Below are 18,156 nucleotides of genomic sequence, written 5' to 3'. Positions count from 1 at the left end.
ATATGACTCTATACATAGACAGGAACATATATAATTAATATCAAAATCAAATAAATCAGAATTGATTTGAATAGCTAGGTATGTATGGTGCCAAGTAACACGCACGAACGGTGGTTTCCTTCTGCCTTTCCCAAGGTGCTCTCGGCTTTTGTGCGTTCTTCGTTCCCCAGCATTTTGGAAAGAACTCGCAATCATACGGAAAACCAAAAAACACACTACTAACTTTAGAAAGCGATTACACGGCAGAAAGGAAAAGAGACTTGATAAAGAAACACTCAGACACAAACTTCCCCCCCGGGGGGGGGAGACGATCGATGATGCCACACGAAAAGGCCAATGGAAGGAATGAGAATGAGAACGCAGTCCATCGCTGGTTCAGTGATGGAGAACAAGTATGCCACTGGAAGTTAAAAATACACAAACACACACACACACACACACCAATACCCAGAATGAGAATGCCGCAAAAAGAACTGGAGAATGACAAAACCAATTCAAGAAAACATTCATATCTTGCAACGAGAGCAGGACAACGAGAGAGCATGAGGGTTTTTGAGTGTTGGTGGTCGCCGGTGGTGATAGGTTGGGTCATCGTCATCAGTGGTGGTTAAGGTGGCCGTCGCCATTGGGTGAGTGAAGAATCGAGAGCATGAGATATGTGAATAGGGAACGCTCACAATGGTTCTAACTTCATATTGCGAAATTTCTGATTTCATATAAAGCCGTTCTATCATTCTATGTACAGGTTAAATATCATAGAAAGCTATTGGAACCGTGATAAAACTCTTCAAAAGCAATTTTTTAGACCATAATTTAATTTATGGAATATAATGTAAGCATGTAATGTGAGTTTTCTCTCAACTTACTCGAACATATTTATAAATACTTATAAAAAGTAGTTCCAACTTCCAAACAAGCCCTTAGGAAGATCTTTCTGTATTAATATTGATTAAAATTGTGGAAGCAACGTAGAAAGTCAGTAAAAAACGTGAACGTTCGTTGTGCGGGTGATAGTTAAGGATGTTTGCAAGACGGGACTGGATCAAGACAAGCCTATTCGATGAAAAAGAATGGGACAGTTTTTGCTCTGTGTCCTGTCCCATTGCAAAGGCATCCGTTAATTAAAAGAAAAAACAGAGAAACCCCAATGTTTTAGAGAATTGTGGCTGTGAAAAAATTATGTTTGAGGAAAAAAATTACTGTTTATAAAAATATAAACATGGTGTTGAAGGGAGTTGAAGAACGCGAAGCTGACAACCCTAACGTCCTATTACTGGACAACATGTTTTTACAATGACCTTATCTACCAAATAAGTTATTAATTGGCTAATTGAGTTTTAGTTTTATTGTCGGTGTTAAACTGATATTTTAAAAAAAAAAGCTTAATTTTTTGTACAATTGAATTATTGAAGCTACCTAACAATAAGAAGCTGTCTAAATAGAAACTAAATCATAATTTTAAAAATGATTTTACAGTATACTTTATAAAGTAAGTATGTGAGAGGAGTTTTATCTCAACTTATATAAAAATATTTTTAAAAAACGCTTTCGGGAGAAACCAAACACCCTAAGTAGCTAAAATGAGAAACTCTTACTTGTGTGCTATGTAAATGGATCCTTAACTCTGCAGGAAACATGGCAATAAGATAAGCCCACCTAATATACAATATATGTTAGCATATTATACACAAGAATTAGAAAAAAATATTCGGGATGGGGAGTCACAGTTCTTTTTTGTCTCATCTCAATTTTGTCCCATTTCAAAAATTTTTGGAACAAGACCATTCTATCCTAATATGGTTGGGACCATGACAGGCTAATTTTAACACTTTTAGTAGTAATGGTGGTAAAAAGGGAAAAAGAAAAAGAAAATAAAAAGAGAAGAAAGGAAGATATGAAGGATGTGGGTGGTGCAGCAGTGGACAGTGTGGCTTGCAACCACACAAAGTGGGAGCGCATTCCATACTTATTAGAAAGATAAACATGAGGTGCTCATTCTAATTTAGGTCATCCAAATGATTTTGAATTATTCAAATTTAATTTAAATTTTTATGTTTTAAATAATTTTCTATTTTAACATATACATAATTTAAAATAAAAATAATCTTATAATCATTTTTTTTTTAAAAATAAGCTTATTATAAATTAAAAACCTTAAATTTTAATGATTCTTACTAAATTTTGAATGGTCTAAATTATATATGACAGGATTGAGCTGAGCTGTGATGAATACTGAATCAGATTCCAAAAAACGGGGGGATGGATGGTCGACAGAAGGTGGAGTATCTTTCTCTGGCGTGCGTACGTGTACACTATAATCACGTGCTTTGCGCCTTTGCTTCCCCACCATATCCTCTGCTCAATTCTCAGTCCCCACCTTATCGTGCCCTTCTGTCTGTTTTCGCGACAAAATCTAAGACCAAGGTTCTCTCATTTTTATTCCTCAGGAAAATACCTTTTTCTTATAATATATATATATATTTTTGTAGAACTCAAGGTTTTTTCCAATCTAAATTTGAGATTAATCTTTACCGGATCAAAAATATTATGGTTAAAACCCTCACAGTTCACAAAATTTGAATATGTATTCTTCTCTTTATAATATATTTTGATCCTATTTATAAAGTATAGAGAAAATATTTTTATTTTTAGAGTAAAACATATTAACTACCTTTCTATTTTATCTAAATTACAGAAATCTTTTCTCTATTTTGAAAATGTATACAAACATCTTTTGAAATTAAAATGTATGTTACACAAATCTCCCTTATATAGTTAAAATTCTATTTTTATCCATCCAATCATTAGTTGATTATTAAGTTTAACTTTCAAACTTTTATTTTAACCAAAATATCTCTTCTTAACATAAACACTATTTAAGCATTTATATTTATAAAAAATAATGTTTATACAAAAAACAATTATAATATATGTATTTTCAAACTTTTTAATATGTTATTCAATTTATTAATTTTGATTATAGTATAGAATTATATAATTTTAAGGCATATTGAAACTTATTTATTTAGGTTTCTTTTAAATGACTAGAAAATATTTTAAATGCATATTTTTTCATCATATAATATAAATTATGTGAGTTTGGGACATTATATAAATCATTTAAATACATAATTTAAAAATTTTAAACAAAAAATTTGTTGCAGACATTTATAACTTATTTGTTGTAAAAAAAAATTTCACAAACATTTAAATATATAAAAAAATTAATCAAATTTTCATTCAATTTTTTATGTTTACATTAATTAAATTACTTGATTTTCTGTCCCAATATAATAAAAACATTAAGCAAATAACTGTGTAAAAATAAAAAGTAAAATTAAAGTAAAGGGGAATATATTAAATTCTTCAAAATTATTTTAGTCAAAATTTAGAGATTTAGTATGATGAAAGCTAAATTAGTAAATAAAAAATATTTTAATATAAATTTTAATTAAAAAACATCTTTTTAAAATATTCATAAAGAAATTAATTGTTTGGACTTAAGTGTATATTTTCAAGATAAATGAGAGGTCATTATTATTAGGAAAAAAATGCAAGAGGGGTTAAAATATTCTACTTTTATTTTTAATATAACTTATCTAATTAGATTTATTTTTAAATATATAATTTTATTCTTAACTTATTTTTTTAAGAAAAAATCCCAATAAAATTCAGCTGAAATATTTATATTCAAATTAAGGCCTACATTTTAAATAAATTTTTAGTCAGGCCAAGAGACCTAATTTAAAATTTGTGAATGTTGTTAAATGAGTAAAATGTCCTTCTTTAATTAAAAAGTAATTATTTTACACATGTAGAGTAATTTTTCATCTTTTATCATCATTTTTAGGACAAAAAATATATAAGCAATTTTATTGTCTCTAAAATTTGTATATATAACTAAAGGTTTCAAAAATACACTAATGAAATATTTTAAACCACAACGTAAATAGCCTTGAAATAAACGTTTTTTATTTCCTGTTAGTAAATATTTATTTAAAGATCTTAAAATATTTTAATTTCAAAAAATGTTTGGTATTATGTTATTCCTACCCAAAAAAGTAATTTACAACAACTTGATATTAAATATTTACTGTAATCAAGATATTTTAAAATCTTAAAATAAATATTTACAACCTGGAAGTTCAAAATATTTAGCTAAAAGGTACTTATAATGTAACTCAAAATGTTTGACTAAAATATTTTTGAAGTTTTTAGTTATATATATAAATCTTAAACACTATTTTTTAGTCCTAAAAAATAGTCATAAAGGATGAGAGAATATTTGAAAGAGGTAAAATAATGAATTTTTTAAAATTAAAAAGGGTATTGTGATTATTTAACCACATTTAAAAATCTCTGATGGGACCTCATGGCCTGATTAGAAATCTATCAAAAGTATAGGCTTGAATTTGAATTTAAATATTTTAGTTGGATTTAATTGGGATTTTCTCTCTCTGTTTTTTTTTTCCCTAATAAGCTGTTGTGTTCTTAAAACGTACTCTTCTGGTTTTTTTAATAAATTTTAAATAATTAAATTAGGTAAATCAAAAATTGGTAAAATACAGAAATATGAAAAAAAAACCTTTTTTTTAAATATGCTTATTTATGAAAAGTATGGATGTGACAAAAAAAAGATGGAAAAGATGTGTGAGAGAATGAGTGGAAAAAAATAAAAGAGAGATATAATTAAGTAGGATTGAAAATTAAAAAAAAAATACATTGAATAGTAAACATCTCCAACGTGCAGTGTATAAAAAGGACCAAATTCATTCCAAGAACTGAAGCTTATGAAAGGAACATGAGGAGCACAGACGTTTACGAGTAAAACTAAAAAAATTATTAAATTTTAAAATAAAATTAATAAGATTTAAAGTTTTTTAATTAAAATTAAACATGGTAAAAATATCTCATAAATAAAATCAGAGTTTGCCCAAACACGGTGCAACTCTACCATCTTGTACATGTTGAACATAATAATTAACCTTGAAAGCTAACATCATGCCAAGACAAGACAAGGATGGGCTAAATTAAAAAAAACGTCAATTTGCCATCAATATATGGATCCCAAAATAAAAAACACGGTGTTGCGTTATATATACTCTAATGAAAATGATTTTTTTTTATTAAAAAAACAACCAGTTGGATTGGATCCACACAAAAAACCAATCCCCCGCAATATTGCAAATTAAAGTTTAAATCTTCAAAAAAAAAATTCCGGTCCTTAATATAAAACCTGTTTAACTAATTTTGATTAACTTAAAGAAGTTAAGCAAGTTAGTTAATTGTAAGAAAAATAACACATTTTTCCTAAAACACCATAATCATCTTTCTTAATACTTCATTTTCCTCGTCTACTTGATTGTAATTGAGGGAGTATCCAATTAAGAGAAATTTGATAAATATGAGAAATGAGTATTATATTTAGAACCAAAACTAACTTAACAATTGGGTCCTGTATTAAAAACCGAAGAAGTATATATTTAATACCTAACAGTATCTTAATTAGAATTACCTAATAGAATGATACATGTACTTGGAAAAAACAAAAAACAAACTGGTAAGACAGGACAACCGCGGATAGGTATAGCCGTATGGACAAAGCAAGTCACTGTCCAATTTTTTTTTTTTTAAGTTTAAATAACCACGTTAATAAAATAAACCAATGTTGCCAATCAATATGGGTGGCTGATAAATAGAGAGGGTGGCCATTACCATTCGTGTGGAGCCCACTAATATTAATTAATGGCGATACTATATATTTAAATGGTTAGAAAGAGATTAGTTTGGCGGTACATGCGTAGGAGTGAGATGATGATTAGTGTTAACAGTGTGGGTTAATCAGGTAAATTAAAAGTAACGTTGATTTGATGAAACACGTGAGATTAATGATTCAGCCCTTTGGTTCATTGCACCCTCCAACCTCGAATTTTCCTGCTGCTCGTGACATCTTCCCTGTCATATATACATGTAAGCATGCATGCATCTCTCCATTTTCAATCCTCGATTGATTTGTCATATACCAAACTACAAATCCTCAATTCATTATTAATTTGAAGTCAAACTTTTGACTCCTCAGATTCCCTTTTTCTCTACGTCACTCTAACCACACTTTACTTGCTAGGTAGATTCGGAGATTGAGATACAGACGCCTCTAGAAAAATGACAAGTATAATTAAACCCGTAACCTCTGATTTATAGAAAAGTATTTATGTCATTAGGTTACAAGCCCACAAGATCACTAGTGATCTAGTTAAACTTCACTTCACCTTACTTTTCTCATGCAAGTGAAATGAGGATTCCTCTTTTGGTTTTTTTTTTTTTATACCCAAAAGGAAAGCTAAAATGCAGGAGGAGGTAATTACTACGAGGGGCTTTTAATTTTTACATGTATGGGTTTTTCTTTATTGGGAGAATTAGATTTCACTATAAAAAATGTTAATGATAAATGATCAGTTTAAACGTGTTGTCATTTTTCGCATTAAAATTTATCATCATAAACTCTTCAATTGTTAACAAATTTTTAAGTAATTAAATCTCTCTTTTTTTTTATGATCCAATAGTAATTCCTCCTATTTTATTTGTTTTCACAGTGCATAGAGTTTGGAGAGTGATGATTCTGTTTTGTTACGCAAGGGAAGCAAATGTGACCGCCCCCGATTGTTGACTTTTGGTGCGGCTTTTGGTCGCTGCCCATCTCTGTCAGATTTCATTTCACAACCTTAACCTCCTACCGTCCATCTTTCTCAAATCTTTTCTATATTCATTGGCCACCCTATATGCATGCATGGTTACTATATGAGGTTTCTATGCTCTGCTCTTTTTCGCCACCTTAGAAAAGGTGTAAAAGGTGTAAGATGATTATTCACCGTGTAGTTTTGTCTTTTACTGATTTATTTGTTTTTAATTTTTTAACTTTCATTTATTTTATTCTAAATTTTTAACTTGTAATTTATCATTCTTAAATATAAATATAGAAGCTGAAGGATTTACTTTGGTTTTAAATGAAATATACTAATCCACTTATTATCTCCTAAATATATGACTGTTTTTCAAACTAGATATATTGCTAGTGCTTGTTAGAGAACAGTTTTCATTGAGGTGGTAGTTTTTAATGCAGATGATTAAAAAATGTTTTGGAGAAAATCAACACACATTCTTTCTTTTTCCCACAAATAACTAACTTGATAATTTTTTTAATGTACATGAATTAGTTATTTAATTATTGCGTACATTTGGGATGGGGAATGTGAAATACTCCTCCGGTTCTTAATATATATGACGTGTGTTGAGTTAATTATAGTCCTAAATATAAGATCTATTTATTATATTTATTAATTTTTTTAAAATTACTTCTATTGATATTAATGAAAGAAATGAAAGATATTAATGAAGATGACTGTGACGTTTTAAAAAAAACATGCCATATTTTTTATAATTGACTAATTCATCTAACTTTTTTAATCTAATCAAATTAGTTAAATAAGTCATATATTAAGGACCGGAGGAGTATATTATATTTCTTGAGGAATGAAATTACATACATACCCTTTACATTTTAAAACTATTATCATTTATTTATTTAGTTTGCTTTTGTTTTAAGATTTATTTTGTTTCAGAAATACAAGGCCTCATCAAATTTTCTTCCAACTGTTCACTCATTTAATAGTATGCGTAACTAATTATTCTTCCAGTTATTAATATAAGATTATTAACTAATTTGAGTATATTAAAAATGTTAGTTAAATTAATTAATATGATATGTTTTTTTCTAAAATACCTCAAGCATTTTTCATAATTCTTTCATCACTCTTCTACTTGATTATTATTGAGAAAATATCAATAGGATTAATTTGGAAACAAATTGATAAACATGTTAAACAAGTGTTACACATAGAATCAATATCAACTTTTTAATTAAATCCTATATTAAAGACTAAAAAAACATTTCTTTAATTTTATTTATAAGTTACTTTTAGACATATTCAAATAAAAAAATTTAAATCTTAGTAACTAATCTCGTGTTTAATGATGATGGCTTTGCGAAGGGGACAAAGGATCGGAGCAAGTCACCCTGATCATATCTGTTTGATTTTTAGAGAGAAGGAGATGGGTCAGATCCATATGGCATGCCATGTGTACCATTTTGGCCAAATAAAAATGCTAACATACCACAATGGAATAGTTTGATGACAAACTAAACCTGTCAGATTTAATCTCAACTGTTCAGATTTCAAATTTTTTATTTTTATTTTCAAACAATTATTTTAATGAATGTATAATATAAAATAAATATAATTTTCTAATTACGCATTTTAAAAACAAATTTTTATTTGAAATATAGATTGTCCAAATTTAATTAGTTTCGATGGTTATCATGATGAGCACTTAAACCTAAACCAAGCTCGCAGGAGACAACATCGCTCCCTCTTAAAATATTTAAGAGCTAAGAATTTTTTGTTTGCCAAACATTAACCAAGAAATATGCAACATCAATATTTTTTTAAAAAAGAAATTAAACTGGACAACAATTGGCTCATTTGATTAACAAACTCGTAATATTTTTGGGAAGACATTTTTTAAAAGCCCCGCTAATCTAGCGGGTCTGACACATTTTTCCTTCTTCGACTATTGGCATGATATATGGCTTTTTTTTTTGGGGGGGGGGGGAAGCTCAATGGAAATTGGTTTAATAAAATGAGCTAATTTTTTTTAGAGATGGCCATATTTAGTTTATGATAGTATATCAAATAGAATTATTTTTAATAAAAGGATAGATATATGTAGAGAGAGAAAATACGCGGGGTTCAAACATGATAACATTGGAGATGGAAAATGAGAAATATTAAATTGATGTCAAATAAAATATGGGAGAGTGGTGGGGGCTTCCACATGGGAAAGTCGTTCCGACACGTGCTAAACAGAGGAAAAGTAGAACAAAAAAATATAAAATAAAAAAGGTTATCTCCACGATAGGGGTGAAGAAAACGTGATTTTAATATTTAATTAAGATAATAATAATTTAAAGAGGAGCAGGAATTAAAATAAAAATATATTAGCTGTCAGAGCAAGTGGAGGTTGGGAGGAGACGAAGAGTACGACGAAGGGCATGAGGGACTGCGTGTGATAAGTGATAACTACGATAACGTGTGCCCCCCATCTCCTTTTGCTTTGTCCCAAATTTTCGTCACTTAACTAATTAATTACGCTGTCGTTTTTCTAACAGGGTCATTAAAAAATATGATTAATTAGTATTACCTTTTATTCTAATTATAAGATCTTTAAATTATGAATAAAATCTTATAAGTAGAATCGAAAGTAATAATAAGAAAAAAAAAGAAAGAGTAATTGATTCAATTAATAAATAGTTGACCTATAATTCACAATTGTGAATTCAAATTGTGCTATTAATGACCCCTCGTCCTCAGGTTTGACACTCTCACAATTTAGAAGAGGTTCGATCATGAAGTTAGTCAAGATATTAGGAGAGGCATCTTCACAGCTGAGTAAAGTTGAGAGATTTGTACCTATTAAGACACATAAAAAAAAGACTTATTTGTTATGTTGCTGTAGCTGTAAGGATAGGTTTTGATAGATCATGAGTTAGTTTTCATGCTTCTCTTTTTAAAATATTTGTAACAAAAAAATTCTGCTATTAATATGAAGGTTCTATTAGTGAATAATATGTAAAAACTGTTGTAAGTGTCGTCTGAGTCTAAAAATGTATCTCAAGCGGAGTCAAACCGAACTTACCTGAATTTTTTATTTATAAATAAAAGGAGGGGCATGGTGCGGGGGAAGGGGATTCGGGTCAAAGCAGCGTGGCAATTATTTGAACCGCGTTGGCCGAGTTTTTGAAGGGATTTACGGAGCCGCTCTTTCATGGAAACGGAGCTGCGGGGAGTTTGTCAGTTTCGTTGTCGCCGTCCATTTTTTCGCCCTCTCAATCCGCATATCGTTGTCGTCAACCCCACCCACCTATTTTCTATTAAAAAAAAATAGTTTGCTTCGCAAAATATGATGTTGTTTGTCGTTTGTGGAAGTTGAGGGGGACCTAGACATAGAAAATGCAGAAGGCATAAGAAATATCATACCAGCTAGCCGATAATTCCTTCTTTTTTTTTTTTGTTGATTGAACCCGCACATATATTCTGGAATTCAATACCCTACCCATAAAATATTGCTTTTCCAAATGAAACCAGAGCGGCCTTTGCATTGCTGGTAACTACTGAAAATCTAAAAATAGTTCAAATTTGTTTAAATACCCATGCTTGACTTTTTTTTAGTGGCTACAAACTTTTTTTTTTTTTAGTTATATGCTTTTAAATGAAGTTTTTCTCTAGCCACGTAGAACATATATTTAACTATAAGTAAAATGAAAATATCGACACATAATTAAATATATATTGCACATGATTAAATAAAATTTATCTCTGCTAAAAAAATCTAAATCTCTAAGTAATAAATTTTATAATGTGATACTTGCCAACAATTTACTCGGCTAAATATTCCCATTCTATTCATGCAATGCAGGTGCTTTAAAATATTAAACATATTTTATATTGTGTGCACTTATACACATGTGATGGTTAGATGCATTGTGCTTATCGATATATAGGACATGTTTTGTTTCTAATATAGAGTATTAATTTATTGAGTATGTATGTGATTGTATATAAAGTGCAAGTATTTTGAATTTATAAAATTGGCTGTATATAACATGTAATGTTGGATCTCACCTAATACACTCTTTACATCATAGCGTGTTTTATATTTTAAATGTTTTATCAAATAATAGTTTTAATCAATACGCATGATTAGTAAAAAGTATTTTAAAAAAGACAACAGTTATATATTACCAATAACTAGTTTAATTAATTTTTTTAATTTTCTCAAATTAGTTAATTAGTTCTGAAGATAGTAATAAGTTTTGTTTTGGAGTTTGAATTATGAGAATATTCGGAAAAAAGGGAGAAAAATAAATGGAGCAAGGGGGGAAGGCTGGAGCTCAAAACGTTCCATGGCAGAATCACGAGCAGATAACAACGTTTTTGCGTTCAGTGAAGATGATGATGCAGTGGACAGCTTCTAAGTGGACACCCAATCAACACTTGCCACGTCCTACAACTTCTCACTGCTGTTTCCGTGCTTTTGCTTGGCCTCACTCTCAACCCCCTCCTCAATTCTAACTTCAAATATAATTACTTCTAATATATTTTACTAGATAAATAAAAATTTTAAATTTTGTTTAATATCATTTGGAAATAGTTTCCCCTTCATCTTCCTTTTGTTTCATTTAACCTGATACCATGCATCTTTTTTCAATTTACTTTTGGAGTAAAATAACATATTTTAAAAATTAAAGTGTCGTTTAAAATAAATGAAAGACAAATTAAAAAAAAAGCATATCATATTCTTACATATTTATTATATTTCTTTTTCTGTGCAGTAATTTTAAAGAACAGACTTTTTTTTTTTTCAAAAAACGATATATATAATAAAACAAAAATATTATTGGTTCTTATTTTAAATATAGGAATTACTTGAAGAGATTATTTTGTGTTAAATATAAGATATCAATTTATCATATTCTAAATTTCTAATATTCACATCATTAGAAATATCAAAAGGAGACCTTACTTAATGAGATGGTTGTCACTATAAATGATTAATGAGGTGCTTGAGAAAAATCAAGCCACTACTCCCTCTTAGTTCTTATTACTACAAGCCATTAACTAGAAGGTATTCGTATTTAATAAGGATAGTGAAAAAGAATAAAAATTAATATAATGTTAGTGGTTAATATAGCTAATAAGAATAATATTAAAAATCTAACATTTTTACTTGCTTTTTATTGGTGTGTGACAATTAATTAGAAATGACTTGTAATTGCCACAAAAAGAGTATTTACAAAAATAATTAATTTAATTTTTTGCCTGAATAAATTAATTATCTAAGGCATGAGAGGAAGCGTTTATCAGAGGGCAGTATTGACGAATTTTTTTTGCCAAGGGCAGTATTGACGAATTTAATACTGCAATAATTGGTTTTCGGGGAACCCGGAGTTAATTATTAATTAATCTTACAATAGCAGGATTAAAACGCCGTCTTTTCCAGCATGTGTCTCCGATTATCGCCATGCCTTTTTACTAGAGGCCACTTTCTTTCTTGCTTCGCCCCTCCGTCCTCTTCCCTGTGTCCCTTCTTTTTTAACCTAAAATTCAACCCAAATTCACTCCAAAATCCAAATGAACCCCAAATCCACCCTCAACCACTAGCTGCCTCACTCTCTTCCGTCTCTCCCTTGTTCTTCCACTTCCGCCACACACTCTCTCTCTCTCTCTACTCCCCTCCTCTCAGAAACTTCCTCAGGACCTGTCTTTCTCTCTTCGTCTGAGGTTTTTTTCAGGCTAACTGGTGGATGAATGACAGACTATAGGTCGCCGCCGACTATGAACCTTTGGTCCGATGACAACTCCTCCGTTATGGAGGCTTTCATGAGCTCCGATCTATCCGTGCTCTGGCCTGCTCCGCCTCAGCCCCAGTCCTCTGCTTCCACTACTACTCCTGGACCCGACCCCACCAAGCCTCTTCCTCAGTCTCAGTCTTCCGCTGCTCTCTTCAATCAAGAAACCCTTCAGCAGCGCCTTCTGGCTTTGATTGAAGGTGCCAGAGAGAGCTGGACCTATGCTATCTTTTGGCAATCGTCGTACGACTACTCCGGCGCGTCCTTGCTCGGCTGGGGCGATGGGTACTACAAAGGGGAGGAAGATAAAGGAAAAGGGAAGGCCAAAACGCTGTCGTCTGCGGCGGAGCAGGAGCACCGGAAGAAGGTTCTACGCGAGCTGAATTCCCTCATTTCTGGATCCTCTGCCCCCAGCGACGACGCCGTGGACGAAGAAGTCACCGATACGGAGTGGTTCTTTCTCGTTTCCATGACTCAATCGTTTGTCAACGGCGACGGGTTACCGGGTCAGGCCTTCTACAATTCTACCCCTGTCTGGATCACCGGTGGGGAGAGGCTGGCGGCTTCGACCTGCGAAAGAGCGAGACAGGGCCAGGTTTTCGGGCTTCGGACTTTGGTTTGTATCCCATCGGCGAATGGGGTGGTGGAGCTGGGATCCACTGAATTGATTTTCCAGAACTCGGATCTGATGAACAAGGTGAAAGTATGGTTCAATTTCAACAATCCCGAAATTGGTTCGTGGCCTCTCATGACTCCTAATGCCGATCAAGGTGAGAACGACCCTTCCTCGCTTTGGCTTAACGATCCGTCTTCTGGAATTGAAATCAGAGATTCGACCAACGCCACTGTTCCGGCGTCCGTTCCGAGCTCGAATAACAGTCACAACATCCAGTCAGTTGCTAAGCCAATGCAGTTTGAAACCCCTGTTTCGAGTACTTTAACTGAAGCACCAAGTGTTGTTCATGTCCCGAATACTCAATATGGTAACCAGCAACGGCAACCGGCACAGCAATCGCAGAGCCAGGGGTTCTTCTCGAAGGAGTTGAACTTTTCTGAATATGGGTTCGACGGAAACGGCCTAAAGAACGGGAATATGCATTCCTTGAAGCCGGAATCAGGTGAAATTTTGAACTTTGGGGATAGCAAGAGGAACTCTTATGGTGGGAATGGGAATTTCTTTACAGGACAGAGTCCATTCGTCGCAGAAGACAACAAGAAGAGGAAGTCACCTACTTCCAAGGGTAGTAACGATGAAGGGATGCTCTCGTTTACTTCCGGTGTGGTTTTGCCCACTTCTAACATGAAGTCTTCTGGCGGCGGCGGCGATTCCGATCACTCGGATCTTGAAGCTTCGGTGGTGAAGGAAGCGGATAGTAGCAGAGTGGTAGAACTAGAAAAGCGACCTCGCAAAAGAGGACGAAAGCCGGCGAATGGCAGGGAGGAGCCTCTGAATCACGTTGAAGCAGAGAGGCAGAGGAGAGAGAAGCTGAACCAGAGGTTCTACGCACTTCGTGCCGTAGTCCCAAACGTGTCAAAAATGGACAAAGCATCGCTTCTGGGCGACGCCATATCTTACATCAACGAGCTCAAGTCGAAGCTCCAGAATTTAGAATTGAACAATAATGATTTACAGAAGCAGCTGGATTCAGTCAAGAAGGAACTCGAGCAGGCCACTAGTAAAGATTCTCGTGCACCCCCACCAGACAAAGAACAAAAGACCTCAAACAACCAAGTAAACGGCAAGCTAATAGATTTAGACATCGATGTGAAGATCATAGGTTGGGATGCAATGATTCGAATCCAATGTAGCAAGAGGAACCATCCGGCAGCGAGATTGATGGCCGCTTTACAGGAGCTAGACCTGGAAGTGAACCACGCGAGTGTGTCGGTAGTGAATGATCTGATGATCCAACAAGCCACTGTAAAGATGGGAAGTCGATTTTACACACAGGAGCAGCTCCGGCTAGCACTTGCGTCCGAGGTTGGAGATGTTCGATAAGTCCTCCACAACACTGGGGATAGGTTTTGATTAGTGTATCTCGTCTTCATCCTCTTGATGTAGGACTCCGGGACAATTTTAAGGCTTCCCTGTAGCTGGCAATCCCTGTAAAATCCACTACTGTTCCATTGTCTGTCTTTGTATTTTTTTTGGGTAGCTATATCTATTTAATTTTGAGGTAATTTTCCATGGTTTATGTGGTGGGCAAAAGTAGGTAGTTCCGAGTGAGTGAAAACTGAGTATTTTTGTGCCAATATTGTCTGTCTAGATTGTACATATAATGTCATAAACTTGAACCTCATCAAATCTCTGCGCATTATCCATCTTACAGTAGGCCGATCACTGTTAATACAGATGCCAAGTCTCCAACACTCTGCGTCAAGAATTAATTTAAAAGAAGAAACTTTCTTGAATTTGTCCAAGTTCTGTTGAAGTTAGAAGAAACTTTCTTGAATCTGTCCAAGTTCTGTTGAAGTTCTATTGTCTGATGTATGTTGGGAAAACAGTGATGTGGTTGCTCAAGCTGGTGGTTCCCTTTTCAGCCATGTGAAAAATGCTTCAACCTTTCCCTTTCTGTTTCTGTTGGTGCTTGTTTCTTTTATGAGCATCCACATCTAGGGTCTATTTTCGTGTTTGACTTCCTCGCTCTCTCGAACTGGTGGAGCTCTTGGTTTTGTTTTTCCCAGTGACTTGAGATTTTTCTTGTGGTAACTACAAACCAGTTAAGTGTTGACCCCACCTCATTCCTTCCCCATCCCAACCCGTTCGTTTGGACACTGAATATTCACCGACAGGCTTCGTAGGAATATGGAAAGAAAATGCATCCGATCCTCATTTGCCCCCAGAATTGGTCGGATATCAGGTTTTGCTGTGTGTTCCAGGAATTACTGCCAGCGTTAGAAAGAGAGCCTAAAAAGGAAGAGATGACTTGTTCTTCGGTCTTCCCCTCATGCTGTTTCTTGCTTTCCTTATTTGTTTGTAACAAAATATAATAGCTAATAGGTAATTACTGGCTGTTGAAATCACCTCAAGTTGCGGTTCCATTTATGGGATTCGTCCTCTTAAATGATGTCATAATGTGCATATATGTCTGATAAAAGCTGGACAATATATCTGCCAAAACCATATTTTTCTTTTGTTTTATTATGGTATCTGGCAAACTCAATTTACCGCGCAGATGGATGCATTGAAGATCAAACGACCTTTGGTTGTCAGGAACATTAATTAATCATGGACATTTGGTAGCACGCCGTTACTTGTGTTGCTGCGGATATGAATAAGCCCTGTTGCTTAGTTAATGTGTGGCTAAAATGAAAGAGAGTTGGATAACTGAAAATGCTTCGCTGTGTAGTGCCCCACAAACAAACAGACAAATGTTTATAATCCTCCGACTTTAAATATAAGACTTTTTTTATAATGTAATTTAAACTATAAAAAAAAAATCTTATATTTAGAACTAAAAGAGTACATGAGAGCTCAAGGATTTTGCTGCTGAATATAATCAATATCCACAGCACAGACCTGCTTGGGATGTTTTCTTCTCCTTTTCACATCACCCACCAACCCATGATAATGCATTTGTATTTTAGAGAATAGTTGCATCTAAGTTCCTTATATTCATTATCTTTTGTTGACCAATCAGACATGGCTATGTGTCTTCATATCTCTCATATAGGTTTATAATTTAATGATAATATTTTAAAATGACAAATGACCATAATGGACATAAGTAATTGGAGCCAAGGAGTATTACTGATTTATGTTTTAAACCTTGATCGTCCCTCATAATCAATATTTGTTTTTAATAGATCAATTATGATTTTTTTGGTCATAACAGATCAATTATATCTAGTGGTGGAGCTTTTATGGCTTCAAAACACTGTGTTTAACACACCCCACCAAATTACCAAGTGGGGTTTACTGTATTTATAGCCTTATACCCTTCTTATCAGTCCCCTCGCCAACCTGGGATTAAGCTGAATAAGCAACCTTCCTTCCTATGAAAGACAAAATACAGAAATTAATTAAACAACATGATGAGATCAACCTAATTAGCCCATCAGGTGCACTGTTCTTGGGCCCACTACTTTTATGCTCACGCGCCCACAAAAATTAGGGCTTGTTTAGATTACAATTCGCTTTATCCCAACCATATTTTGTGAATTGAAATTTGAATAAAAATCAATTAGTGTAATATTTTATGTTTAGATATATTTCTATACAAAAATTTAATTTAAACACTGACTTTCGTAATCCAAAAGCTCTAAACTGTGTCTCTGAAGCCTAACTTGACTTTTGAAAAAAAAATCATCTGATTTCAATGTTAATCCAAACATAATTTCTTTTGGCTCAATTTAATTTTTAAGTTCGTAAATTAGTTTTCAAGAACTTTTAAAATTACAAAAATCAATCCAAATAAGCTTTTAACCTTCTAATGGTTTGAACTTTGAATTTCCCCATGTGAACCCTTCTGATCTGGACACCATGGAATAAAAAATTAGTGGTTATTACAGAATGAAGTTTTTTATTTTATTTTAAAGGGAAAGCCTATGAGAAAGATGAAAAATAAGCATGTCACGGGTGTAGATTCCCAACTGGCAAAAAAAAAGTGTCAGATATAAATCTACTAAAGATATTATGTACTTCTCCGGTCCTAAATATATAAATCTACATAATGAGTCTTATATTTAGGATTGGAGGAATAATTTATAAGAGATTCGATTTTCTTTGTCTTTCTTTCTTTTTTCTTTCTAATTTTAGTTTTTAAATGATTATTTAAGATTTCCACGGTTTGGTTGCTTACATTGAATGATTTCGACAGGAATATTTTTCTTTTTTGGAGAAAAACCAACATAAACAATTTGCTCTGTGCCCCATTTTTTTTTTTTTTTGGGAATATTGGGTGGATCGAGTGTTTAGTCAATGACTAGGTTGCTAAAGAGAAGTTGGAGAATGATTTAGACCTAAATTAAAGAAAAATGAACGAAGGAGAGATGCCACCAAAAGTAGCACTTTAATTAATTAAACCCATTTTCTTTAACAATGCCTAAAGTATTATGCACGCTAAACACACTTTTTTTACATAAATAACAAATAGCCAGAACCCCACATCCAATAATATTTGTACGTGAGGGCCCTGAAGTCATCATGGATATAATTATATATTCCTCCGGTCTTTAATATAAAACCCAATTCTTGAGTTGGTTTTGATCCTAAATATAAAACTCATTTATCATATTTATTAATTTTTTCTAAATTACCCCTATGAATACTCTCTCAACCATAATCAAGTAGAAGAGGGAGATGGGGTATTAAGAAAGATGATTATGATATTTTAAGAAAAAATGTGTCACTTTTCTTATAATTAACTAATTTATCTAACTTCCTTGATCTAATCAAATTAGTTAAATGGGTCTTATATTAAGGATCGGAAGAGTAATAAATCCCTTCTAACCCATACCAACTGACTTTTATATTAAATATGCAACAATATTTAATTTAAGGAAGATTGCAACGGCAGTTGGGTACCTTGGAAGATAGATATTTACATTTTAATTCTTCCAATCGGATATGGCAAAGAATTTAAGTTTCATTTTTTTTAGTGTAATAAAATTTTTTAAAATATAATGGATAACTACTAAAAAAAAAATTCCTTGTTTTCCTTGCTCTCCCTCCTTGCGGTCTTTTACAG

The 18,156-nt window shown here is 32.8% G+C and overlaps 1 protein-coding gene across 1 annotated transcript; it reads left to right on the top strand.

Annotated features, from left to right (window-relative positions):
• The first annotated feature begins 12,178 nt into the window (after nt 1-12,178).
• LOC114745257 (transcription factor MYC2-like) lies at nt 12,179-14,771 on the top strand. The gene has a single exon (XM_028933411.1). It carries the CDS (start codon nt 12,426-12,428, stop codon nt 14,463-14,465), a length of 2,040 nt encoding a protein of 679 aa, XP_028789244.1. The 5' UTR covers nt 12,179-12,425; the 3' UTR covers nt 14,466-14,771.
• The last annotated feature ends 3,385 nt before the right edge of the window (nt 14,772-18,156 follow it).

The sequence above is a fragment of the Neltuma alba genome, unplaced genomic scaffold (genome assembly GCF_004799145.2).
Source record: "Neltuma alba isolate B1F8T4 unplaced genomic scaffold, ASM479914v2 tig00004577_pilon, whole genome shotgun sequence".
In the NCBI taxonomy this organism is placed as follows: domain Eukaryota; kingdom Viridiplantae; phylum Streptophyta; class Magnoliopsida; order Fabales; family Fabaceae; genus Neltuma; species Neltuma alba.
The sequence above is the reverse complement of the archived record's forward strand: the minus strand, read 5'-3'. Positions and strand labels throughout refer to the sequence as shown.

What these genes read in the sequence shown, in the direction of transcription:
- LOC114745257 (XM_028933411.1), top strand. Translation starts at nt 12,426, where the DNA reads ATGACAGACTATAGGTCGCCGCCGACTATGAACCTTTGGTCCGATGAC.